The sequence below is a fragment of the Lonchura striata genome, chromosome 5 (genome assembly GCF_050655825.1).
Source record: "Lonchura striata isolate lonStrDom1 chromosome 5, ASM5065582v1, whole genome shotgun sequence".
NCBI lineage: Eukaryota > Metazoa > Chordata > Aves > Passeriformes > Estrildidae > Lonchura > Lonchura striata.
This window is the reverse complement of record NC_140707.1, coordinates 72,328,395-72,354,524: the sequence shown is the minus strand read 5'-3', so window position 1 is coordinate 72,354,524 and position 26,130 is coordinate 72,328,395. Positions and strand designations below refer to the sequence as shown.

The window sequence follows — 26,130 nt, the reverse complement described above, 5'->3', positions numbered from 1 at the left end:
TCTGACTCTAACAAAACTCGTGACCCTCTCTCGAGAGTCCAGCCCCAGGTGGGTTGGATTGGATTGGACTGGGTTGGATTGGATTGGATTGGATTGGATTGGATTGGATTGGATTGGATTGGATTGGATTGGATTGGATTGGATTGGATTGGATTGGATTGGATTGGATTGGATTGGATTGGATTGGATTGGATTGGCCATCAGGCTCAAACAATCCTCACCAGAATCCAACCAAGCATCACCCCAGGTAAACAATTCTCCAAACACATTCCACATGAGAAAAACAAGGAGCAGAAACAGAAATTGTTTTCTTTCTCATTTCTCTCTGTGCACCTCTATGAAAAATCCTGAGAGAGAGAAAAATGTGCTTGGCACGTGTGTGCCCCTCCCAGGGACACCCAGAGAGTCCTGGAAACCCAGGTGGGGCTCGCTCACAGCTTGGATGATCTTGGAGTCTTTTCCAACAAAAACTCTTCTGTGACCTCACCCAGGTGGGGGAAACCCCATCAGCATCCCCTGCTCAGCCTTTTTTGGGAATTTTCCCTCAGAATGACAATTCCTGCAGGAATGAGGAATGAGGTGAGGCAGCAGGGCTTTTACAGCTCATCCCAGGCTGAAAAGCCAGACTTGTGCCCCAACCCATCATTTTTCCATGGTTTTTCACAGAAAGAGTGATAAAGCTCTGGAATGTTCTGCCCAGGAGGTGGTGGAGTCCCCATCCCTGGGTGTGTTCAACAAAGCCTGGATGTGGCACTGGGTGCCAGGGCTGGGTTGAGCTGTTGGGTTGGACTCCATGATCTCAAAGGTCTCTTCCAACCCAGCGATCCTGTGAATTCTGTGAAATTTCCAGAGCTGCAGTTCCCAACCCAAGCCCAGCTGACCTCTGGCCGGGCAGGATTGCAGCTGCAGCCCCAGAAATGTCACTGCTGCTCCTCGTGCCCTGTTCCCATCCATCATTCCCACGGATCCCGGGAGCAGAGCCCCTCCGAGTGATCCCAGTTATTCCTCATTACTCCCCTTGCTCTGCTTCCCCACCCAGCACTGAACCCCAGCCCCTCGCTCCAGCCTGGCCTTTCCCTCTCCCTGCTTTAGGCCTGGAATTAATTAGGCAGGACCCAGCCCAGTGGCTCGGAGAGCGGCTTAGAGCAGCTTTAATTTTGATTAATATCTCCTCCTGCCTTTAAAACCATCTAGGCACGACTCCCTGCCCAGCCAGGCTTGTTAAAATCATAAATCAATCCATTCCCTTCCCTCCAGACGCTCCAAGACCTTTCCAGTTGCAGCCATCCAGCTCCTGCTGCCATGGACTTTTATTTACTGGGTTTGCTCTGCCTCTGCAGAGAGGAAAATCCACTCATCAAAGCCAAAACAAAAAAAAAAAAAAAGCCTGGAATTTGGATTTATTTTAAAGGAATTCAAGTTACCTGGTGAGGGCAAGACACTTTGGACAGCTCTATCCAGGCTGGAAGCAAAAAAATTCACCCCAGGGTTCGTTTCCTGAGATTTTGCCCATCCTTGGGATGTGCCTGGGAGGAAAAACACACACCTGGACATGTGCTCAAATATTTATCTGATAAAAGCTCCCTCAGCTTTAGTCACCAGCCAGTTCAAGTCCTCAAAATCCCATTTCAGAGCCCCAAACCAGCCCCTTTTATCCCTTCTTGTTGCTCAGAGCCCTTCCCATCCCAATTCCAGCTCATCCACTCAGCCCTGGGGGAGAAAAATAGCCAGGAAATTGTGGTTCTTTTGATTTTTTGGTATTTTATTCCCTTTTCTGGCACTCAAGGAAGAGATTTAGGGTTTGGACCTCACAGTAGAAGCCAGGCTGGGGTGTGGGGAAAGCGGGAATCCCAGGTTGGCCAGGCTGCAGGTGCTCTGTGGGGCTTTGGGACCTGCAGTCCCCCCAAAAAGAGAGGGGGACACCCTTTTAGGGCAGAAATCCCCACGTGAGAGAGTCCCATCATCTCTCTGATGTCTTTTGGAAACCTGGCACGGGCAGGGATGAGCTAAAGCTGCTGCTCTGTAATCAGAGATTCAAGGGTTGGTTGTCAGTTCTTCACTCCTTCCCCCAAAAACTGAGTTTCCAGGCAAACTTTGATCAGTTCTCAGCCAGAAAAGGGAAAATTTTGTGGGTTTTGTTGGGATATTCACACTCTGAGGAGGCCCTTAGGGAAGGGAGGCGTCACTCCATCCTCTTCATCACCCTTCCCACTGTTTTTGTCCCAGTATTTTTGGGACAACCCCTCTGCAAACAAAACTGACCCCTTAAAGTGTTTTCCCCCACTTTGTTGCAAAGAGATAAATTGGAAATTTATAAATGTTCGATTCCAAAGGCACATCAGGGCTGATGTGGGGGCTGCAGGGAGCGTGGAATGGGATCATGGAATTCCAGACTGGTTGGGGCTGGAAGGGATTTTAATCCCTTTAAATCCCATTCCAATTCCAGAAGGGGATAACAGAGCTGGGGATGGATTTTGTGTCAACCCCAGGAATCACAGCAGTTTTCCAGCTCCTGGGAGCCTTCTGGTGCCCCAGACACAGAGCCACAACCTCAGGACAGAATTCCAGAGGGATTCCTGCTCTCCCAAGCCACAGAGCGTTTCTTTTCTGGGGTTTGGATGGTGTTTACCACCCTCAAAGCTGTGATGGATGATGCCTGCACAGACTCTCTAAAATATTCTCCATGCTCTCAGAGCTACAAAAAAAAAAATCAGTTAAACCAAAAAAAAAAAAAAAAAAAAAAAAAAAAAAAATCCAAAACATCCAAAACCACACACACACACAAAAAAAATATATATATGTAGTCTCGAGCAAAGCTAAGCCCCCAGGCAGGGCTGGCTCTGGGGTTTTGGCTGCTTTCCCCATTTTTTCATGCGAAGGAAGGAGAAGAAAAAAGTAATTAAGCCATCAGAAGGCTCTGCAGGCACGGCAGGATGGCAGGTGCTTGGTTTGGGGGGATTTCTACAGCACAGGTGAGATCCCAGTGAAATCCTCCCGTTTTCCAATGAAATCCCAGCTCTGCAGAGCCACCACAGCAGGAGGAGGATGGAGAGGAGCAAGGAGATGCTGCTGGATAAGCAAAATCCCCTCTGCAAAGCAGGAAGCTTTAACCAGAGGCAGGGTTCCAGCTTTTATGGGATGAAATCCAAGAAATCCCAGGTTTTGGCATGGATTTCCCCTCCCAGAGCTCACCTACAAACCCCTCGTGCTGAGGGAAGCATCCCACCAGTGCCTCTGGAGCTGGGTTGATTCACCAGCACAAGCTGGAGCTGCCAGCAGAGCAACAAGGGCTTCTCATTCCCAGAATTTTTAATTTTAAGAGGCTGAGAAGCCTCTTCCAATCTCATGCCAAAAAAAAATGTTTGGCTTCAGTGTGGTTCTGAAAACCCTCATTGCCTTTAACCAAAATACGGAATTTCTAGAGGGGATTTTAACTGAGGTGTAAAACCTCAGAGAAACACAAGCTGAGCGAGGATGCCAAATGTGCTGGCAGGGTCTGTGCAGTTCCCCCTGCTGTGTGCACCTTCCTCTGCTGCCCCTCAGAGGTGCTTGAGGCGCTGCCCAGTGGGAAATCCATGTTTTTCCCAGCACACTGGACACGGGAGGATGCTCCCGTGCTGGGTACCACTGAGAGCCTTGGAAATGGCAGCAGGATTGGGATGCTTTGGATTCTAAGAGCTGTTCAAGCCAGGCAGGGGATTGTGGATATTTGTCCCTCTTTTTCCTGAGCAAAGCTCCTTCCTGATGGCAAAAGGGATTTGGGATAATTTTCCCTGTGCTGCCCTGAGGATCTGGCCCCCCAAATCTCTGCCAGAACAACTTTTTTTTCCTCATGGAAAACAAAAATAAAGAAATTGGTTTGGGCATGGAAATTGCAAAGCAAATCTCTATTGAAACCAATGCTAAAATAACGTTGTTTGAATTACCTTGTAAAACATTCAAATTCCTCTGTTGGCACCTAATTTTGTAAAATTATTATTTATTCCTTTAGCACAGTCCTTTGCTAAACTTTCCACATCCATAGGGAGCAGCTCCACGGGGCTGTGGGATGAAGTTGGAGGGAGAGGAGAAGCAGCTTCGGCCTCTCCAGAGCTGCCAGATCCCAACAGGAGGGGACAGCCGGGGGAATTTGGGCTCTGCTCCCAGGGAACAGGGACAGGAGCAGAGGGAACGGCCTCAGGCTGGCCCAGGGGAGGCTCAAGGTGGATTTTTGGAATATTTACCCGTGGAAAGGTTTGTCCAGCCCTGGCACAGCTGCCCAGGGCAGGGGGAGTCCCCAGCCAAGGCGGGGTCCAACCATCCCCAGCCCTGCCAAGGCCGTCCCTGCTCCGTGTCCCCAAGTGCCACATCCACAGGGACTTAAATCCCTCCAGGAATGGGGACTCCAGCACTGCCTGGTCATCCCAGAATGGTTGGGTTGGAAGGGATCCTAAATCCCACCCCTGCCATAGCAGGGACACCTTCCACCATCCCAGGCTGCTCCAACCTGGCCTTGGGCACTGCCAGGGATCCAGGGGCAGCCACAGCTGCTCTGGGAATTCCAGCCCAGCTCCTCCCCACCCTCCCAGCCAGGAATTCCTTCCCAATATCCCACTTGAACCAACTCTCTCTGAGATTAAAGCTGTAAATGCACAGAGGTTCCTCAAGCTGGAATGATAATTCCACCATTATCCATTGCTGATGCCTGGAAAAGCACGGAAATCCTGCGAAAGGGGGAGACACCAATTTGATTTTTAAGTTTGTTTAAAGCAGTTTCACCACTAAACAAGTAAACATTTATAACTGAATAAATACTTTTTCACTTTAGTCAAGGAGCATTCACTGGCTGTTGGCATAAATATTCAGTTATGGAAATGATTGGATGGAAATAGATTTTTCCATGCCATAAATAAACATTGTCTGCAAGGAACACACTCCCAACAAGAGGCGTGAATTAGAGCCACTGGTGCCTCATGCCAGCCCTTGGGGATGTTTTATTTAGAAGCACTTCAGCTCACCACACAGCCTGATCCCATCTGCCTGGATTTTCCTGGGTGTTTATCCCGCCAGATTGTTAAAAACTTGGAGCAGAATCATGGAATCATCGAGTTGGAAAAAATTTTTGGGATCATCCAGTCCCAGCTGTTCCCGATGCCCACCTTGTCCCAGCCCAGAGCTCTGAGTGCCACCTCCAGGAATTCCTTGGACACTTCCAGGGATGGGCACTCCAAACCTCCCTGGGCAGCCAATTCCAAGGCCTGAGCACCTTTTCCATGGGGAAATTTTTCCTGGAAAATTTTTCCTGGAAAATTCTCCTGCCCCCGAGCCACACCCTGTGCTTGGGGGCTCACCCCAGCACTGGCACGGGGAAAGTTTAGCAGAGGACTGTGCTAAAGGAATAAATCAAATTATAAAGTGGGAATTTGGGATATGTGAGCATCACTGCAGTTCCAGACAGGTGCTGGGAATCAGCAGGGAAAAATCCATGGGATTTTCCCAAATCCATGGGATTTCCCCAAGTCTCTGGTGCTGGATGCAGGAGCGATGCTTCCCTCGAGCTCAGCACAGCTTCTGGCCCCACAAAGTGACACCCAAATGTCCCCAAGCTGAGTTTGGCTCTCCTAAAATGAATTTATGGATAAAAGCCCTTAGTTCAGGAATAGTTGTGGTCCCAGAGAAGATGAGGAGCGCTCAGCAGGGGCTGGTGAAGATGCAGGAGAAAATCAGGGATAACCTGAGCAGGGATAAAGTGTGCCTGTCTGGTTTGGGTGGGATTTTAAACTTTTTGCCCAAAATGACAGCACGTGCAGGAGCAGAGGGAATGGGAAAGGGAAAGGGAAAGGGAAAGGGAAAGGGAAAGGGAAAGGGAAAGGGAAAGGGAAAGGGAAAGGGAAAGGGAAAGGGAAAGGGAAAGGGAAAGGGAAAGGGAAAGGGAAAGGGAAAGGGAAAGGGAAAGGGAAAGGGAAAGGGAAAGGGAAAGGGAGCAACTGGAATTTTGCTTCCAGTGTCACACAGACTCAAGCAGGAGCAAGGAGAGCTCAGCTCTGCCACAATCCTGCTGTCCAGGAGCAAGGATACAAAATATTGGGATTTTTCAAATGAAAGCAAGGATAAGGAATCCACAGGTAAAATTCCTGCTCGCTCCAGCTGCTGGAGGGAGGCTGGGACTCCGGGGCAGAGCACGGAGAAGGACTCGCGGGCTGACGGTGCCATCTAGCCGCTGCTCCCGGAGCGGGAATGCTGCGCTGGCCCGGCACTGCGAGCCCTTCCCGGGTCCTGTCCCTCCATCCTTGTCCCCAGTCCCTCTCCAGCTCTCCTGGAGCCCCTCCAGGCCCTGCCAGGGGCTCTGAGCTCTGCCTGGAGCTTCTCCTCTCCAGGGAAACATTCCCTGCCATCCCAGCCTGGATCCAGCCCTCGCTCTCCTGTTTCCTCCAGTGTGAGGTCACACCTCGAGTGCTGTGCCCAGCTCTGGCCCCTCAGTTTGGGAAGGACCTTGGGATGCTCCAGCACATCCAGAGGAGGCAACGATGGAAATACAAACCCTGTGAGGAACGGCTGAGGGAGAAAAGGAGGCTCAGGGGTGACCTCAGCACTCCCCACTGCTCCTGAAAGGTGGCTGTGCCCACCTGGGGTTGGGCTCTTTCTCCAGGAACCGACAGAACCAGAGGACACAGCCTCAAGCTGTGCCAAAGGAAATAAAGGTTGGATATTAGGGAAACGTTCTTCACAGAAAGAGTGATAAAGTTCTGGAATGTTCTGCCCAGGAGGTGGTGGAGTCCCCATCCCTGGGTGTGTTTAACAAAGCCTGGACGTGGCACCGGGTGCCAGGGCTGAGTTGAGCTGTTGGGGCTGGGTTGAATTTGATGATCTTGTGAATTCTGAGTTTTCCCTGCTATTCCTTTTATCACCGAGGTACTTTAGAAGCATTTTTGTCACCTTTGATGGCTCTGGCCATATTTAATTCCCTCAGGGCTTTATCCTTCCCAGTTCCTGTGTGCTTGGATAAACTCCCTGTATCCTCTCAGGCTGCCTGGCCCTGCTCCCACCCTCTGGAGGTTTCCTTCCTTTCCATGGTTGGGTTTGTCCCCTTCCCTCAGCGTGGCTCCGGAATGCTGGACAGCCCTAAAATCAGTGTCAATCCAAGTCCTAAAATCAGCATCACCCCAAGCGTCACCTGCAGCCTCCGAAGCACCCCAGGTGGAGCTGAATCCCTGCAGGAATGCGGGAATGTCAGACTGGGAGGATCAGGCTGAAAGCTCAGGCCAGGGGAAGGGAACTCCTGACCCAGGAGATTGGGATCCACCTGCGAGAAGGAAAAGAGCCCCAAGATCACCTCCAGGCTGGTGCCACAAACCCAGGAGGATTCCCAGCAGGAATGGGACTGCTTTCCCACAGAGCTCTCTCAGCTTTTCCAGCCTCAGGATGAGCTCAGAAGCCAAAGTTTTCCCCAAAACCTCGGAAATCCCTCCCAGAGCCTGTGACAAGCACAGATTTTATCTGGTGCATAATCCAATGCAATTTAATGGGGTTTCAGCACTGCAAATCCCCTATAAACTCAATTCCAGCAGTTGGAAACTCCTCTCTCCCAAAGCACCACTATCTTTTCCATGGCTCCAAGCAGGATATTTTATTTCCCTACAGGAAACCATTTATTAGTTGTTTATTATTAATGCAAAGTCCTTGAAGTGGATTTTGATTTCACCTGTTCTTTAGGGGAATCAGCCGCTCTTTATAAATCACTTTGCATCCAAATTAAGTTCCAGCTTCACATCCATGAACCTCCAGGGACTGGAGCCACCAGAAACAAAATGCAATTTCCACACTGAGCTCGGGAAATTCAAGGTTTTGGCACCTCATCTTCGTTGTATATTGGGCAATAAATACCTGGTTGAGGCAGCAACGAGGTAAAAAGGAATTACAGCTTGTCCTACACCACTTCCTCCCCAGGCTTAAAAGATGGGAGCAACAAAACAAGGAAAAGGCAATTTTGTAATTTTACAGAATCAGGTGCCAACAGAGGAATTTGAATGTTTACAAGGTAATTTAAACAACATTATTTTAGCATTGGTTTCAATGGGGATTTGTTTTGCAATTACCATCCCAAACTATTTTTTTTTTATTATTTTTGTCTTCCAGGAGGGAAAAAAAATGTTGTTCTGGCAGAGATTTGGGGGGCCAGATCCTCAGGGCAGCACAGGGAAAATTATCCCAAATCCCTTTTGCCATCAGGAAGGAGCTTTGCTCAGGAAAAAAGGGACAAATATCCACAATCCCCTGCCTGGCTTGAACAGCTCTTAGAATCCAAAGCATCCCAATCCTGCTGCCATTTCCAAGGCTCTCAGTGGTACCCAGCACGGGAGCATCCTCCCGTGTCCAGTGTGCTGGGAAAAACATGGATTTCCCACTGGGCAGCGCCTCAAGCACCTCTGAGGGGCAGCAGAGGAAGGTGCACACAGCAGGGGGAACTGCACAGACCCTGCCAGCACATTTGGCATCCTCGCTCAGCTTGTGTTTCTCTGAGGTTTTACACCTCAGTTAAAATCCCCTCTAGAAATTCAGTATTTTGGTTAAAGGCAATGAGGGTTTTCAGAACCACACTGAAGCCAAAAAAACACATCCCACAGGATTCCCCTCCAAGTGCACATCAACAAAAACTAGGGGGAGAAGCCCAAAATCACCACCAGAGCAACTGAAATTTTCAATTTTTAGTGTAAAAATTCACACTGAGAAGTTATCTGGTAAGAACCAGGATTTGACCATTTCTCACTCAAAATGAGAGGCCCAACCCTTCCCCAGGGCTCCCAGATGATGCCAAATCCTCATCCCTGTGCCACACAGGGATTTAGCAGGAGGGGGAAGAGCTGCTTCCTCACCATGCAGTGCCCTGTGTCCCTGCCCAGGGCAGGGGACTGGAACAGGATGGGCTTTAAGGGCCCTTCCAGCCCAAACCATTCCAAATCCCATGACATTCCCACAGCCCTTCAGCTTTTGCTATGGGCACAGCTGGGTTTGCTCCCACTCCCTCCTCACCACCTCATGGAATTTATGAGATACCAGAGGGACAAAGCAAATGTCCTTGGGCATTCCCAAAGGATCTGCAGAGCACCCAGCTGGGAGGGAGCAGCATTTGGGACCCCAGGTGTGAGCAGAGCTTTTACCTGTGGTCAGGCCCCTCATAGCAGTGGCACTGAATAGCAGAAGAGCATCCAGACACTTGGAGTGCCCTTTTAAAGGACTTGGGAAACCTAATTCCAGACCTGTGGTACACTTAAGTGGCTTTAACTCACTCCCTTCAGAGCAGCTGTGGCTGCCCCTGGATCCCTGGAAGTGTCCCAGGCTTGGACACTCCAGGGTATGGAAGGTTGGGAAGCTGAGCACAGCACTGCAGAGCAGCCCCAGAGCCGCTAAAACCTGCACAGAAGGAAAACACGCACTGTCAGCTGGGTTAGGAGAGCATTTATTAGGTAAGGCTGAGCCGAGTCGCTGGAGATGCGTCAGGGATGCTCTGGGACGCCCCGGTGGCTCCTGGCTGTCGCCTCATCCTCCCGGCGCTCAGTCCAGCTGCAAGAGAGCGAGAGACACGCGGGGAGTCAGTCAGCGGCAAGCGGCACGGCAGAGCCGCCTCCCGCAGCCGCGGGGCTCACCTTGATGAACCCGATGTCCTTGGCGTACTGGCGGAAGCACTGCCGGCACATGTTGAGCCCGTACTTGCGGATGAGGCCGTGGCGGTTGGAGCACACGCGGCTGTGAGGGGAACAGAGAGAGGCGCGTGAGGGCGGGGAGGAGGAGGGGGCTGAATGTGAAGGGAAGGGGAGCGACGCGGCAGCCACGACCCGCGGAGAGCAAGCGGCAGCACTGACCACGAGCGGGAGCCCTGCCCGAACTTCCTGGGGTGGCTCCAGTACAGCTGCTGGTGGCCCATGGCTGCGCGGCGCCGAGAGAAAGATGGCGGCGGCCGCCCGCCCTTAAAGCCCTCACGGCGCCTCCCGGCGTGCACCGCCCGTGACGTCACGCAGCGGGGGCGGCCCGCGCTTTTTTCCCGCCCGTGACGTCACGCAGCGGGGCGGAGCGGCAGCGCCCGCCCCGTGACGTCAGCGCTGCACACAAGCCGAATGCGCTTTGTGGCGGGCTGCGAGCGCCGGGCGCGGTGGCGCACGCCTGTAGTCCCAGCTGCCGGGGAGGCTGAGCCCGACGGATCGCTTGAGCCCAGGAGTTCTGGGCTGCCGTGCGCTGTGCCGAGCGGGCGTCCAAGCTAAGGCCGCCATCAATATGGTGACCCGCGGGGAGCTGCGGGACACCAGGTTGACTAAGGAGGGGTGAACCGGCCCAGGTCGGAGACGGAGCAGGTCAAAGCTCCCGTGGCGGTCAGTAGCGGGATCGCGCCTGTGAATAGCCACGCCAGCGTAGCCTGGGCAATACAGAGACACGCGGGCTCCCCTTTTGCCTCTCCAACCACACTAACTCCCACCCCAAAACACAAACACCCCTTCACCACCGCAAACACGCGCACGAAAACACCGCCTCCTATTGACACTCAGCACTAACAACACCGCCACGCTCCATTGCGCTGCTCACTGCCGCAAGCCAACCTCAAACACTAATCCCGATCTCAAATAATGCACCTCCACAAACACTCAGCGAAGAGCTTCCCGAGTTTATTTTTTTTTCTCCCAATGCCGCTTCATGCGCTCAAAGCATGACGGCGCCGACACCGACACCAAGCCTGACCTAAGCCTTCCTGTCGCTCACGGAGCATCAGCTGCTGCTTCACACCCACCTGCGCTCGGATCGTGTCCCCTCAACTCCTGTGTCCCCTCAGCCCCTCTGTGTCTCCTCATCTCTGTGTCCCTTCAGCTCCCGTCTCCTCTCAGCTCCTCTGTGTCCCCTCAGCTCCCCACATCCCCTCTGCTCCTCTGTGTCCCCTCAACTCCTGTGTCCCCTCAGCTCCTCTGTGTCTCCTCATCTCTGTGTCCCTTCAGCTCCCGTCTCCCCTCTGCTCCTCTGTGTCCCCTCAGCTCCCCAATCCCCTCTGCTCCGTGTCCCCTCAGCTCCTGTGTCCCTCACTTCTGTGTCCCTTCAGCTCCCATGTCCTCTCAGATCCTGTGACCCCTCAGCTCCTCTGCATCCCCTCAATTCCCGTGTCCCCTCACCTCCTGTATCCCCTCAGCTCCTCTGTGTCCCCCTCACCTCCTATGTCCCTTCAGCTCCTCTGTGTCCCTTCAGCTCCCATGTCCCCTCACCTCCTGTGTCCCCTCAGCTCCTGTGTGCACCCTCACCTCCAATGTGTCCTCTCAGCTCCCTGTGTCCCCTCAGCTCCCATGCCCCTCACACCCACCATCCCTTCCACTCCTCCATGTCCCCTCCAAGTCCTTACACAGAATTCCCTGGCCCTTCCTCTGCTCCCTCTTGCTCCTCGCACCCATCTCCCCTCTAACCCCTCTTTTCAATGCTAACATGTCACAATGTCTCTTATGCTTCACTTGATGTTCATGGAAAACTGTATATTTTATGTCATGCTTGGACATGACTGTGGATTAGGTAGGTGGGAACTGGGGATTAGATGAGTAGATTTATGTAAACCTTAGTGTGTAAATATTTTTTTTATTCCCTGGCGTGCTTCATTTGTGGACAATTTCCACCTTGCACCCTGCACAGAATAAACAGAGTCTTTCTAAACCTGACTCGTTGGTGTTTAGAGTCCCTAAGATTTGGCAACACCCTCAGCTCGTCTGTCTCCTCATCTCTGTGTCCCTTCAGTTCCCGTCTCCTCTCAGCTCCTGTGTCCCCTCAATTCCTGTGTCCCCTCAGCTCCCGTGTCCCCTCAATTCCTGTGTCCCCTCAGCTCCTGTGTCCCCTCATCTCTGTGTCCCCTCAGCTCCCGTGTCCTCTCTCAACTCCCCATGTCCCCTCACCCTACATGTCCCTTCACACCCTCCATGTCCCCTCATCCTTCACGTCCCCTCACACTCCATGTCCCCTCAGCTCCTCCATGTCCATTCACACTGTGTTCTTCACACCTTTGTGCCCCCTCACATCCTCAGCATCCCCTTGTATCCTCAATGTCCCCTCACAATCCATGTCTTCTCATACAACCATGTCCACTCACACCCCGTGTCCTCTCAGCTCCTCCATATCCCCTCACACTCCATGTCCCCTCACCCCCATGTCCCCTCACGCCCCGTGTCCCCTCACATTTCTATGTCCCCTCACACTCCGTGTCCCCTCACCCCCTCAGTAACCCCTCACCCCCGTGTCCCCTCACCCCCTCAGTATCCCCTCACCCCCGTGTCCCCTCACACTCCATGTCCCCTCACCCCCATGTCCCCTCACCCCCGTGTCCCCTCACCCCAGTGTCCCCTCACCCCGTGTCCCCTCACACTCCATGTCCCCTCACCCCCATGTCCCCTCACCCCCGTGTCCCCTCACCCCAGTGTCCCCTCACCCCCATGTCCCCTCACGCTCCATGTCCCCTCACCCCCGTGTCCCCTCACCCCTGCGTCCCCTCACTCCCTCAGTGTCCCCTCACACCCCGTGTCCCCTCACCCCCGTGTCCCCTCACACTCCATGTCCCCTCACCCCCGTGTCCCCTCACACCCCCGTGTCCCCTCACGCTCCATGTCCCCTCACACTCCATGTCCCCTCACCCCCATGTCCCCTCACACCCCCGTGTCCCCTCACCCCCATGTCCCCTCACCCCCTCAGTGTCCCCTCACACCCCCGTGTCCCCTCACCCCGTGTCCCCTCACCCCCTCAGTGTCCCCTCACACCCCCGTGTCCCCTCACCCCGTGTCCCCTCACCCCCGTGTCCCCTCACACCCCCATGTCCCCTCACCCCCGTGTCCCCTCACACCCCCATGTCCCCTCACCCCCGTGTCCCCTCACGCCCCTCCCGCTCTCTCCCGCCGGGCCGCACCGGCCGCCCCCAGCAGGAGGCGCCCGCGGCCGCCCCGCGCGGTGCGCCGCGCTGAGGGCCCGCGCCCGGGCTGCCCGCCGCTGCCGGTGCGGCCGCAGCCGCCGGTACCACCGGAGCCGCCGCCCTCCCTCGCCGCCCCGGTATCCCGGCCGCCGGGCGGCCCCGCGCCCCGCAGCGGGCGGGACGGAGCAGCGCGGCGGGCAGGCAGCACGGCGGCCGCCTGTGCGCGCACAGCGCGGGAGGCCCCGGCGGCGCCGCCCGCCGTGCGCGGGCCGGGGCCGGTAGCGGGATCGGGGCCGCGATCGGGAGCGGGATGCGGCTGCAGTGCGAGGTGGAGGTGCTGAGCCGGCTCCTGCCCAGCTGCGGGCTGCGGGGCCGCGGCCGCGCGGCGCGGGCGCTGCTGTCGCTCGGGCGCGCTCCCGGCGCCGCCGGGGCCGGGATTTACCTCATGGTGTGCACGGCGCGGGACCGCGGCGGCGCTCGCTACAAGGTGGGCACGGCGGGGCCGGGGGCGGCGGTGCCCCGGGCGCCGCTGAGCCCCGCTGTGTGCCCGCAGGTGCAGCAGAACGTGGAGCGGCTCTTCACGCGCTTCGTGGAGGAGGGAAAGGCCACGGTGCGGCTGCGGGAGCCCGCGGTGGATCTGTGCCTCAGCAAGGTGGGACCGGCACCGGGAACCGGCGCCGGGAACCGGCAGCAGCCGCGGCTCACCGGGCTCCGACCGCCGCGGCAAGGCGGGGAGGGACCTTCAATCCCATCCCCATTTCCATCCCATTCCCATCCCCATCCCATCCCCATTCCCGTTCCCATTCCCGTTCCCATCCCCGTTCCCATCCCTGTTCCCATCCCCATCCCATCCCCATTCCCACCCCCATCCCCATCCCCATCCCATTCCCATCCCCATTCCCATCCCCATCCCATCCCCGTTCCCATCCCTGTTCCCATCCCCATCCCATCCCCGTTCCCACCCCATCCCATTCCCATCCCCATCCCATCCCCGTTCCCATCCCTGTTCCCATCCCCATCCCATCCCCATCCCACCCCTGCCATGGCAGGGACACCTCCCACTGTCCCAGCTGCTCCAGCCCCAGTGTCCAGCCTGGCCTTGGACACTGCCAGGGATCCAGGGGCAGCCACAGCTGCTCTGGGAATCCCATCCCAGGGCCTCCCCACCCTCCCAGCCAGGAATTCCTTCCCAATTTCCCATCCATCCCGGTGCTCTGGCAGTGGGAAGCCATTCCCTTTTTTCTAACTCTTCTGCTTCAGAAGTATTTTCGTGCTTTGCTTCACAGCATCTTTAGGAAAAAGCTTTTTTCAGCTCTCTGATGCAATGTTGGTCTTTGGCCTTGAACTCCATGAAATTGTTGTTTCTTACAGCTTTTCCATGGAAAAAAAAATTGAGAATCCTCTTGTTTAATGGACAAAACCACTGTGCTCACCGTGGCTTTCAAAGCACACACAGAGCAGGGCACAGGCACCATCCCACCTTGTTTCAAATACTCCTGTATTTATTCACAGTTCCCAGAGGATTTCTAAAGTGTTTTTAACAGCGCTAAACTTAACAGAAAAATCACGTATTATCACTAAATTCTCATCTCCTTTTCTTCTTTGCCTGTTACAGGAATCTTTTGTAGCTCCATAGGACAGAAAAATGGGATGGGTTTTCTAAAACCTCTGAGTTCTTACCTAATATTTTATAGAGTCAGGCTGTGTAAATAAAAGCAAATAATGGTGATTGCTGGTTTAGAAAATCCTTTTTCTTTTCTGTTACCTGAATCTGAGGAAAGCAACCTTAATTTTGTGAACCTGTTAAAGGGTTAAATAGGAAAGGAGGACACCAAAAAAGTTGGTTTTTTTCTTGTTAGAAGCCAATGTGCTCTGTATTTTGCAAAAATTAAGGATTTTGTATTAGATTCAGAACAACTTCTGCTTCCTTTCCTCTGAATTTTTCTGCTGAAGAGTGAGAAATCAAAAAGTTTATCTCAAAATATTACAGGTTCCTCTTAAGTTCTCCAACTCCAGAACCCAAATTTAAGATGTTTCATCCCTTTTCCCTAGCTTTCTGCCAGATTTTTATTACTTCATTACAGAAAAGCTCCTTAACTCTCAAAGAAGAACAAAAACACTGTGGAAAAGACATTTCCAAATACTGGAGATGGGAATATTGGCTATGGGAAATCCCCTTGTGCTCTGCCAGGCACTGGATTTGCTGCACTCAGCCAGCTCAGGAATGGAGTCGGGAAACATCAGTGCAGACCTCTCACCCCTGGAGCAGAAATAACAAATCCGGGCTGTTTTCTGGGGTTCATTTCCCTTCAGCAGGTCTGAGCCTGCTTCCCTGGATCCACCTCAGCTCCGATTTCCTCGGAGCTCTGACACTTGGGAGGCATCAACACAATTTAAATTCCTTTTCCAGCATTGTCAGTGAGGCTGAGACTTCAGGCTTGGGGCAGGAAGTTGCATCCTGAGCTCTTCCAAGGAATTATTTGCCTTTTTTTTTTTTTTTTTTTTTTTTTCCCCAAGGTTTCTCTACAAGAGGTTTGGAGATCTTACATGACCCTTAGGGGGGATCTGGTGGAGGGAATTGTGCTTTGTGCTTGGGAGCAAAGAAATCCTGCCTGTAACTTCATTCTGGTGTGCAATATTGATTTCACTTGGTCCTTACGGGTCTGCAGGACTTTTTAGACTTAATTCCCATTTTAGTTATGTTGGAAATGCCACAAATCTGCCTGGAATGAGGGGAAATTCTGTAGCTAAATGTGTTAGACTGGCTGAGATAATGAGGGTTGGTGGCCTTAGAATCCCAGGCTGGTTTGGGATAGAAGAGACCTTAAATCCCATCCCCTCCACCCCTTCCACTGTCTCAGGCTGCTCCAAGCCCCATCCAGCCTGGGACATTTCCAGGGATCCAGGGGCAGCCCCAGCCTCTCTGGATAACCTTGGATACATCTTCCCCACCTCTGGAAGGTGTCACTGCAGGAGTTGTGCTTGCAATGCTTAAGGAAAATTATCCTTTTAGTTTGCAGATGCAGTCAATTAAGTTTGACCTTTAATGTCTTTATTTCTCCCACATTTCCATCCAGGATTATCTCCAATATCTTTGTTTTCTTGTGCTGGGTGCTTATAGCACATTGTGTGCTCTAGTTCTGAACCCTCTCTAATTCCGTCTAAACAAACACATTTAGGAGCAAAATTGTCTTTGAGGTGCAAAATGTGTCCCTGGCCTTGGGCAGGTGACAGCTGGGAACACAAAGATAACCTCTGGGCTCTCAGAACTCCAAGTTAATTATTTTCTTTTCCTTCTCTGGTTGCAGTGTGGTTTTTATTTTAGAATTCACTTCTTAGCTCAGTGCCTGTCAGCTGCACATCAGCTCGTGCAGAGACTTGCTGGAAAATCTAGAGGAGAAATACTTGGTCACAAATGTTCACAGAAGTGAATCAAGTCAGTGCAACAGATGCACCAGAGCTTTCTGGGTCTTTATTTAAAATATAGATCACTTCATACTCTGATATTGAGAGTCAGTGGGAGCTTTTAATGGCTTCCCATGCCAGAGGAGAGAAATAGATGGGAGATTGGGAATTGGGAATTCCTGGCTGGGCTGGAATTCCCAGAGCAGCTGTGGCTGCCCCTGGATCCCTGGCAGTGCCCAAGGCCAGGCTGGACACTGGGGTTGGAGCACCTGGGACAGTGGGAGGTGTCCCTGCCATGGTCCGGAGTCGGAGAGGATGGGATTTAGGATCCCTTCCAACCCAAACTGTCCTGGGATTCTGCTGGCAAAATATTGCATCCCAATTCAAGCATTAATTGGTCTTTGCAATGAATTTGCCTCTTGTCTGGTGCTGGCACAGCCAGCGCTGCGTGTGGTCACTTCACCTTCCTTTTGCTGAATCCAACTCCAACTTCCATCCTTGTTTTTCCTAGAAACCTCCAGGAGTTATTGCCTCCGGGTTTAGAGCTCTGATTTCCCCATGTGTGTTTGTAACAGTCCTTTATCCTGGTGGATTTTAGGGAGCTCCCAGTGCACCGGGTTTTTTTCCTGTTTGTCATTTCCAGCTGTGGATTCGGTGCTTTGTTCCTTCCCTGGGTGCTGCAGCACAGTTTGAACCAGAGTTGTTCCCTCTCCCATCCCACCACCCTGCTGAGTGACACTCACAAAACAGCTCAGGGAGTGTTAATAACCAGGATCATGAACTTTTAACTCCAGCCTTGTGTTCCCCTGCAGGCAAATGTGATCAATTTAAAGACTTTCCTTTCAGCCGTGAGACTGGCTCACCAAGGCAACGACACCGGAGTCCTCCCTCTCTCACCTCTGGTCCCGGCAAAGAACTCCGACGTGGAGAAACCCAAAACCAAAATGATCATCACTTCCAGGAGGGATTATCCCCTCACCAAGAGCTTCCCTTTCTCCCTGGAGCACCTGCAGACCTCGTACTGCAAGCTGGCCAGGATCGACAGCCGGGTGCTGTGCCTGAAGAAGCTGCGCAAGCTGGACCTGAGCCACAACCACATCAAGCAGCTGCCGGCCACGCTGGGGGACCTGGTGTGCCTGCAGGAGCTCGACCTGCACGACAACCACCTGGAGGCCTTCAGCGGGGCCCTGTGCAGCTCGGGCCTGCAGAAATCCCTGCAGCTGCTGGACCTGAGCCAGAACCAGATCCAGGCGCTGCCCATCGAGTTCTGCCAGCTGCGGGGCCTGGTGCAGCTGCGGCTGGACGACAACGCCCTGCTGCGCCTGCCCTGCCGCATCGGGCAGCTGAGCCGCCTGCGCTTCCTGTCGGCCGCGCGCAACAAGCTGCCCTTCCTGCCCTGGGACTTCAGGAGACTCTCCCTGGAGAACCTGGACCTCTTCGGGAATCCTTTTGAGCAGCCCAACCCGCTGGTTCCCAACATCCAGCTGAAGATCCCGTTGACTCTGTTGGAGTGTGCTGCCAGGGCCACCGTCAATCACAGGTGAGGGCACGCCTGGCACTGCTCCTTCACACCTGCCCTCCCTCCCCTGCTTCCTTCCTTTCCCCTCAGTGCCTGTTTTCTCACCTATTAACATCATAAGATTAAAATTCTTTTGAACTCTCCTTGTCAAGTCATCAGGATGAGGCAGGGAATTGGTGCCTTTGGAAGCATTTAAGGAAAGGCAGAGATTGAGGTGACAGAATATTTTTGGCCAACTTTGGAAAAAGAGAATCAGATCTACAACCCTGAGCCACTTCTGCAGCCTTTCCCCTGCCATAGGTTTTCCTTAAGCTCCTCATTTCCCCTGGTGTTGGAGTGAGGGTTTTCTGACTTATTCAGAGAATAAACTCTGAGGTAATTTGAAAAATATGATTTCACCAGGTAAACACCACCCTCCCAGGCTGCTGTTTGCTATCAGCTCCCTCCTCTTCCCCCATACCACTTCCACCCCTGATCCTTCGTGCACCAGGAGCCTCCAGGTACCAGCAGCTGCTGCTCCCACCCTGCTCTGGGTGGGAAGGGAGCACAAAGACAGAAATTTGGCACAGAAAGGAGGGAGAGAGAGGCTGGAAGTGTCCCTAATCTTCATCCTGTGCCCGTTCCTGCCTTGAGGGTGGGCAGTGCCCCATGAACCCGGGGTAATTGTGCAGAAGTTTGCACCAAAGGCATCCACGGGCACGCCCTGAAGGGAGCTGAGCCACCACATGTTCTGGGCCAAATCACCTGCTGCTGACCTCACTGGTTTCATAATTAAACCCACGTGTCTCCTTTCCCAACTTTATATAAATCACAGTGGGTTTGATGCAAATATTAAGGCTTTCTTCTACCTCTAAAAATCCCTCAGCACTGGTCAGATTTCAGTTACTGTAAAAACCTTGAGAAAGGGATGAAGCAGAAGGAGAAGGTGCAAAAATAATGTTTGGAAATCAGTCTTCATTCTGGGAAAGTACCAGATTATGCTTTTCCCAGAAAAAAGGGTGTTCTGAAATTAAGGTGGTGAAAAAAAAAAAAATCTAGAGGAGTCTGATCTGGTGGATTTGCGAGTGATGGTGTGTGGAAAGACTTGGGAATGTGTGGGTGGAGGCAGGATGTGAGTCAGTGGGATCTGTGCTGAGTTTGGAGTGCCAGCTGGGCACTGCTGGGACCCACACTTCAGCCACCTGACAGAATTCCTCAGGGGAATTACTTATTTTGTACCCCAAGCTCGACACTGCTGTAAATTCCAAAAGGAGCAATTCCCCTTCCCAACTCTGGATGTCATTGCTGACACGGTGGATGGAGAGAGCTGTGGAGCAGGAGAACTTTTCATTTCATGCTGCAAAAGGCTCAGTTTATCTCCTGCTTTCTCTCAGTTGTTTTTTAACACTGCTGCTCCTCGGTGTAAGAGGGAGGAGAAAATCGTGGCTGCTGTGTCAGGCCAGGGTGAGAATGTGAGGGAAGAACAGAACGTGCTCAGTTGTCTCATTATTCCTAATCTTCCTGTAATTCTCTAATTCTCATTACTCTTAATCCTTCTAATTCCCTAACTGGCTGTGACCCAGACTGCCAGGATTGCTGTGAGCTCCCTGTTGGACTGTCTCCCAGAGTTCATGTCCTTAGGGACTGCCTTGGGAAGTGGCTTTTCATTCCTAAAAATCTCAGGAATTCCCATTTCAGTCCTAAAATTGGACATTCCATTCCTAAAATCTCAGGAAGTGGCATTTCAGTCCCAAATCTCTGGTTTTCCATGTCTGTGTGATTCCTGGAGAGGCTCCCTGGAACAGAGGCTGGACAGAGTTACAGAATAAAGCAGGGATTTATTAAAAGGCCTTTACAGGGCACACCTTGGGCAGTGCAGGAGCCCGGCCATGGCTCCACTCAAGATGGACTCAGAGTCACAGTTTCACACTTCTATAAGCTTTGGTCCCTTTCCACACTGGGGTTCAGTGCCCAATTCCAGCTCCTGGTGCTGCAGTCCCACCCTCCCAGGTGGGAGGATTGTTCAGTGTGCCTGGGCTGGAGAAGGATTGTTCTGTGTGCTGAGCTGGTTCAGGATTGTTCTGTGTGCTGAGCTGGTTCTGGGGCTGGTTCAGGATTGTTCTGTGTGCCTGAGCTGGCTCTGGGCTGGTTCAGGATTGTTCTGTGTGCTGAGCTGGTTCAGGATTGTTCTGTGTGCCTGAGCTGGTTCTGGGCTGGTTCAGGATTGTTCAGTGTGCCTGAGCTGGTTCTGGGCTGGTTCAGGATTGTTCAGTGTGCTGAGCTGGTTCTGGGCTGGTTCAGGATTGTTCAGTGTGCTGAGCTGGTTCTGGGCTGGTTCAGGATTGTTCAGTGTGCTGAGCTGGTTCTGGGCTGGTTCAGGATTGTTCTGTGTGCCTGAGCTGGTTCAGGATTGTTCTGTGTGCCTGAGCTGGTTCTGGGGCTGGTTCAGGGTTGTTCTGTGTGCTGAGCTGGTTCTGGGCTGGTTCAGGATTGTTCTGTGTGCTGAGCTGGTTCTGGGCTGGTTCAGGATTGTTCAGTGTGCCTGAGCTGGTTCTGGGCTGGTTCAGGATTGTTCTGTGTGCTGAGCTGGTTCTGGGCTGGTTCAGGATTGTTCTGTGTGCCTGAGCTGGTTCTGGGCTGGTTCAGGATTGTTCTGTGTGCTGAGCTGGTTCAGGATTGTTCAGTGTGCTGAGCTGGTTCTGGGCTGGTTCAGGATTGTTCAGTGTGCTGAGCTGGTTCTGGGCTGGTTCAGGATTGTTCTGTGTGCTGAGCTGGTTCTGGGCTGGTTCAGGATTGTTCTGTGTGCTGAGCTGGTTCTGGGCTGGTTCAGGATTGTTCTGTGTGCCTGAGCTGGTTCTGGGCTGGTTCAGGATTGTTCAGTGTGCTGAGCTGGTTCTGGGCTGGTTCAGGATTGTTCAGTGTGCTGAGCTGGTTCTGGGCCTGGTTCAGGATTGTTCTGTGTGCTGAGCTGGTTCTGGGCTGGTTCAGGATTGTTCTGTGTGCTGAGCTGGTTCTGGGCTGGTTCAGGATTGTTCAGTGTGCTGAGCTGGTTCTGGGCCTGGTTCAGGATTGTTCTGTGTGCCTGAGCTGGTTCTGGGCTGGTTCAGGATTGTTCTGTGTGCCTGAGCTGGTTCTGGGCTGGTTCAGGATTGTTCAGTGTGCTGAGCTGGTTCTGGGCTGGTTCAGGATTGTTCTGTGTGCTGAGCTGGTTCTGGGCTGGTTCAGGATTGTTCAGTGTGCTGAGCTGGTTCTGGGCTGGTTCAGGATTGTTCAGTGTGCTGAGCTGGTTCTGGGCCTGGTTCAGGATTGTTCTGTGTGCTGAGCTGGTTCTGGGCTGGTTCAGGATTGTTCTGTGTGCTGAGCTGGTTCTGGGCTGGTTCAGGATTGTTCAGTGTGCTGAGCTGGTTCTGGGCCTGGTTCAGGATTGTTCTGTGTGCCTGAGCTGGTTCTGGGCTGGTTCAGGATTGTTCTGTGTGCCTGAGCTGGTTCTGGGCTGGTTCAGGATTGTTCAGTGTGCTGAGCTGGTTCTGGGCTGGTTCAGGATTGTTCTGTGTGCCTGAGCTGGTTCTGGGCTGGTTCAGGATTGTTCTGTGTGCCTGAGCTGGTTCTGGGCTGGTTCAGGATTGTTCAGTGTGCTGAGCTGGTTCTGGGCTGGTTCAGGATTGTTCTGTGTGCTGAGCTGGTTCTGGGCTGGTTCAGGATTGTTCTGTGTGCTGAGCTGGTTCTGGGCTGGTTCAGGATTGTTCTGTGTGCTGATCTGTGAGCAGAGCTGCTGGCACTCGTGTGGAGCTCAGAGTTACTCAGCAGTGCAGTGCAGAGCCTGGCAAACACGGGAGCTGAAACTGGAGGCATCATGTGCCCTGGGTGCCTGTGTCCTGTCCCTGCCTTTGAGTGCTGTGACATTCCCATTCTCTGGACAGACACAATTCTGCCTCTCAGGAGAAGCACAGAGAGCAGGAGAGAAAACAATCTTTATCTCTGCTCCTTTGTTTTCCCCATGTGGAACGTGGTGTGGAGATTGTTTACCTGCAGTGATGGCTGGGTTGGATTCTGGTGAAGTTGTTTGGGGTAAATGTGCAGTCAGATCCAGCTGTGGCTTGGACTCTCAGCAGAGAAATCAAGAGTTTGTTAGTTCGTTAGATAGGTAATTAAGAAGTAAGTATGTAGAACAGGATAGTCTCTCTTTAAATAGTATATTAATATAATGTGGTGTGGTTTTAATAAAGCTATCCTGATCTGGAGCCACACATCATCATTTCTTCCCTGACCCATGGTTCACCGCATTTTTTCTGCAGAGTGACACAGAGAACTCGGTGCTGAACTCACCCTCTCTCCTCTCATCCCACAGAATCCCTTACAGCTGCCACCTCCTCCCTTCCCACCTCTGCAAGGACCTGGAAGTGGCCAAAACGTGCCGCTGTGGGAGCGCCTGCCTGAGCAGCTTCATCCAGATCACCGTGACCATGAACCTCCACCACGTGGCCCACACCGTGGTGCTGGTGGACAACATGGGGGGCACGGAGGCTCCTGTCCTCTGCTACTTCTGCTCCCTGCACTGCTACTCCCAGTTCCTGGACAGGCACCTCCAGAGCAGCGGGTGACGGGCCAGGCTCTGCCTCACCCTCGGGGGCGGCTGGGGATGGAGGAGCCTGGAGGCGCCCGCAGCTCCTCGCCCGCCGTGTCACCGCTGCCCCGCGCTGACAAATCCCTCTGGGAGGGAGGGGACACAGCCTGGCCTGGCTCTGTCCCCCTCTGGAATCTCAGGCGGCGCTGAGCTGCGGAGAACCTTCCTTGGAATGCATTTCCCGTGTTGCCGGGGTGTGCTGGGGGTTCCTGTGCTTTGTGGTTCCTTCTCGGAAGGACAAAGGGAATTCAGGCTCACCCAGCTGAGTCCGGCTCTCCAGGACCACACTCCGCTCTTCCCAGGGAGGAGAAATCCCATCCACACCAGTTATGGAATGCCAGGTGCTTCTTTTTTTAGAGGTTCTGTTACAACATTCCCACTCGGAGCAGGGACCAGCATCGCTGCCTTTTTACCACAGCAAATGTTTGGTTTTGGGGGTTTCTCTCTTTGTGATACCGCAAATGTCTTTTTTCTAAAACTGTTTCTTAATCCTCCTGTTTTAACGATTCTTGAATTTGTTTCACTGTGTTGACTTATTAAACTTTGAATCCCTTCTACGGACGTGTGGATTGTGTTTCGTCTGAGGGCTTTTCCATCCAGGCTGGTATTTTTCTGGGGAAGACACCAAAATGTTGAGCATATCCACAAATCCTTTTATTTCCTGTCTTGTCAGCTGCTCCATGACTGGGAGACGGGAACAGCAGGGAACAAAGAGTTGCAATTCTAGAATTAATTAATCTGATTTTTTAATTCTTACCATTTAAGAAGGGGTTCAGAATCCTAATCTTAAATCTAGAATTATTCTATTTTAAGAATCCCATTCCCTGGAGCATGTGATGGTTTGGAGCACATGGAGGTGGCACTGAGTGCCAGCTGGGGGAGGTTTCGTTTGGATATTGGGAAAATTGGTTTTCTTATCTTGTTCTTGCAATTCTGGAATTATTTTACTCTTACCTTAATGTTGAAAACTTTGGAGTCATTTTATACTTGCTATTCTAGAATTAATTAATCTGATGTTTTAAATTCTTACCATTCAAGAACGGGTTCATAATCCTAATCTTCCAAATCTAGAATTATTTTATTCTCTCAGTCTTCGAATTTCTTTCTTTTCCATTTTAGAATTATTTTATTTCCAATCTGACAATAATTTTTCCTTATTCCTGCATTTCTAGAATGATTTCTCGCCTCATTCTTGTCATTGCAGGATGCTTTTTAACGTGCTGTTTTCCAAACCTAGCATTCACTCATTTTTTTATGTTACTCGCGCGGATCCCGGCGGGTTTCCGTGTGTTTTCCTTGCATTTCCAGGGTTATTTTCCCTTTTTTTCCCCAATCCCGAAGGATCTGGCTGCCGCTTCCCGCCCTCCCCTTCAGGCCTTGGCCCCGCCCCCTCCGGGCGCCGCCCAATCAGAGCGCGGTGCGGCGGCGGCGGCTGCGCGGCCCCCCGGCGCGGCGGAAGCGCCGAGGAGTTGATTGACGGCTCCTCCGACCAATGGCGACGCCGCGGTTGGCGCGGCGGCGGCCAATGGGGAACGGCGACGTGTGCGCGCGGGGCGGCGGCGGCGCGCGCGCGCTGGGAGCGGGAGCGGCGGCGGCGGCGGCGGCGGGAGCGGCGGAGCGGGGCCGCCGCCGCCGGGACCATGCGGCTGCGCGTCTACAAGCGCAAGGTGCTGCTGCTGGCGCTGGCGCTGGCGCTCTGCGCCCTGGCGCTCTGGGGCACCGGCGGCGGCGGGCGGCGGCGGCAGCAGCAGCAGCAGCAGCAGCAGCAGCAGCGGGGCGGTCCCGGTAACACCGGGGAGCCGCCGCGGGTCAGCGAGCCCCCGCCGCCGGTAGCGCGCCGCCCCTCCGCCAACGCGTCGGCCGGCGTGGCGGCGGAGGTGCTGTCGGAGAACGCGACGCTGAGTTACCGCTCGCTCGTGTACCGGCTGAACTTCGACCAGCCGGTGCGGAACGCCGGGCGCTTCCCGGCGCGGCCCGACGTGGTGCTCGTGGTGCAGGTGCACGACCGCGCCGAGCACCTGCGGCTGCTGCTCGAGTCGCTGCGGCGGGCGGCGGGCGTGGAGAACGTGCTGCTGGTGCTGAGCCACGACCTGTGGGCCGAGGAGCTGAACCGGCTGGCGGCCCGCGTGGACTTCTGCCCGGTGCTGCAGGTGTTCTTCCCGTTCAGCATCCAGCTGTACCCGCGCGAGTTCCCGGGCCACGACCCCCGCGACTGCCCCCGCGACGTGGGCAAGGCGGCGGCGCTGCGGCTGGGCTGCATCAACGCCGAGTTCCCCGACTCGTTCGGGCACTACCGCGAGGCGCGCTTCGCGCAGACCAAGCACCACTGGTGGTGGAAGCTGCACTTCGTGTGGGAGCGCGTGCGGGCGCTGCGGGAGCACGCGGGGCCCGTGCTCTTCCTGGAGGAGGATCATTACCTGGCGCCCGACTTCTACCACGTCCTCAAGCAGCTCTGGGCGCTGCGCCGGCGCGAGTGCCCCGAGTGCCAGCTCGTCTCGCTGGGCACCTACAGCCCCGTGCGGGGCGGCTTCGCCGGCCGCGCCGACAAGGTGGAGATGAAGACGTGGAAGTCCACGGAGCACAACATGGGCATGGCCTTCGGCAGAGACACCTACCAGAAGCTCATCGAGTGCACGGACGCCTTCTGCACCTACGATGACTACAACTGGGACTGGACCCTGCAGCACTTGACTGTCTCTTGTCTTCCAAAGTTCTGGAAAGTGCTGGTTCCCGAAATCCCCAGGATTTTTCACACGGGGGACTGTGGCATGCACCACAAGAAATCCTGCAGACCGTCCACCCAGAGTGCCAAAATCGATTCTCTCTTGAACAGCAACCAACAGTACCTGTTTCCCGAGGCGATGAGTGTCAGTAAAAGGTACTCCATGGCTCCCCTGTCCCCTCACGTCAAGAACGGAGGGTGGGGAGACATCAGGGACCACGAACTCTGTAAGAGCTACCGCAGACTCCAGTGAGGATCCTCCTCGCAGCGCCTTTTCTCCTTGAGTTGTTCCACTGTGTCTTTTCCAGGCACACACGTGTATAAACAGCATTTATGAGTTGGTTTCTGCTTTAATATGAATAAACATTCTTGTTAAAGGTGTCCCAAAATAGTAATCTCTCATGTTTGGCAACCACGTTTTGGAAACGGGTGACGTGCTGCAGCCCCTACGCAAAAAGTGACCTGCTGCTGTGTTTGCTGGGAGGAGGAGGAGGAGGAGGAGGAGGAGGAGGAGAACACTTTTAAATGCATCTTTTTTGGTGCTTCAAAGCTCTGGTGGTGCCTGGGGTCCCACCCGGGGTCATTTCATGCCCAATCCCCGAGTCCCGGTTGCGCTGTGTCGATGAATATATGAAGGATGAAAAAAAAATAAATGTCATTGTTTTTACTACAATGTAGATAAATATATGATTTTTTTAGTTCTGCCGAAATAAAAATTCCATTGTTTTGTAAGCCTAGAGAAGTTCTTGATTGTCAGCAAAAAGATGATGTCACCTCGTGTTCCTAAAAAGTCAGGAGGGGAAGGAGGGGGAAGTTTCTCATCTTTAATCCTGAGGGTTGGACACATGCCATCACTCCTTCTAGCAGTGTGCATTTAACTTCATTAATTTTTTAATGATACTCATTAATTGAGGCAGAAAAGAGTAGCAAATTGGTGGCACAACACCTCTTTGTTTGGATTTTTTTTTCTTTAAAGTTGTTTCAAA

General features: G+C 53.3%; 3 protein-coding genes and 1 non-coding gene across 4 annotated transcripts; 3 read left to right on the top strand and 1 right to left on the bottom strand.

Moving 5' to 3' along the window:
* Window positions 1-9,420: 9,420 nt before the first annotated feature.
* On the bottom strand, window positions 9,421-9,920 carry RPS29 (ribosomal protein S29). The gene is made up of 3 exons (XM_021536045.3): window positions 9,840-9,920; window positions 9,624-9,723; window positions 9,421-9,540 (listed from the first exon to the last, which is right to left on the bottom strand). The coding sequence occupies exons 1-3, from the start codon at window positions 9,899-9,901 to the stop codon at window positions 9,532-9,534; spliced, it is 171 nt and encodes a 56-aa protein (XP_021391720.1). The 5' UTR covers window positions 9,902-9,920; the 3' UTR covers window positions 9,421-9,531.
* Window positions 9,921-10,116: 196 nt separating this feature from the next.
* On the top strand, window positions 10,117-10,416 carry LOC146767448 (signal recognition particle RNA). Its single transcript, XR_014956100.1, has one exon.
* A 2,739-nt stretch (window positions 10,417-13,155) lies between these two features.
* Window positions 13,156-22,979, top strand: LRR1 (leucine rich repeat protein 1). Its single transcript, XM_077783866.2, has 4 exons — window positions 13,156-13,382; window positions 13,449-13,547; window positions 17,113-17,840; window positions 22,147-22,979. Exons 1-4 carry the CDS (start codon window positions 13,206-13,208, stop codon window positions 22,397-22,399), a joined length of 1,257 nt encoding a protein of 418 aa, XP_077639992.1. The 5' UTR covers window positions 13,156-13,205; the 3' UTR covers window positions 22,400-22,979.
* A 988-nt stretch (window positions 22,980-23,967) lies between these two features.
* MGAT2 (alpha-1,6-mannosyl-glycoprotein 2-beta-N-acetylglucosaminyltransferase) lies at window positions 23,968-25,876 on the top strand. Its single transcript, XM_021536050.3, has one exon. It carries the CDS (start codon window positions 24,063-24,065, stop codon window positions 25,395-25,397), a length of 1,335 nt encoding a protein of 444 aa, XP_021391725.3. The 5' UTR covers window positions 23,968-24,062; the 3' UTR covers window positions 25,398-25,876.
* The last annotated feature ends 254 nt before the right edge of the window (window positions 25,877-26,130 follow it).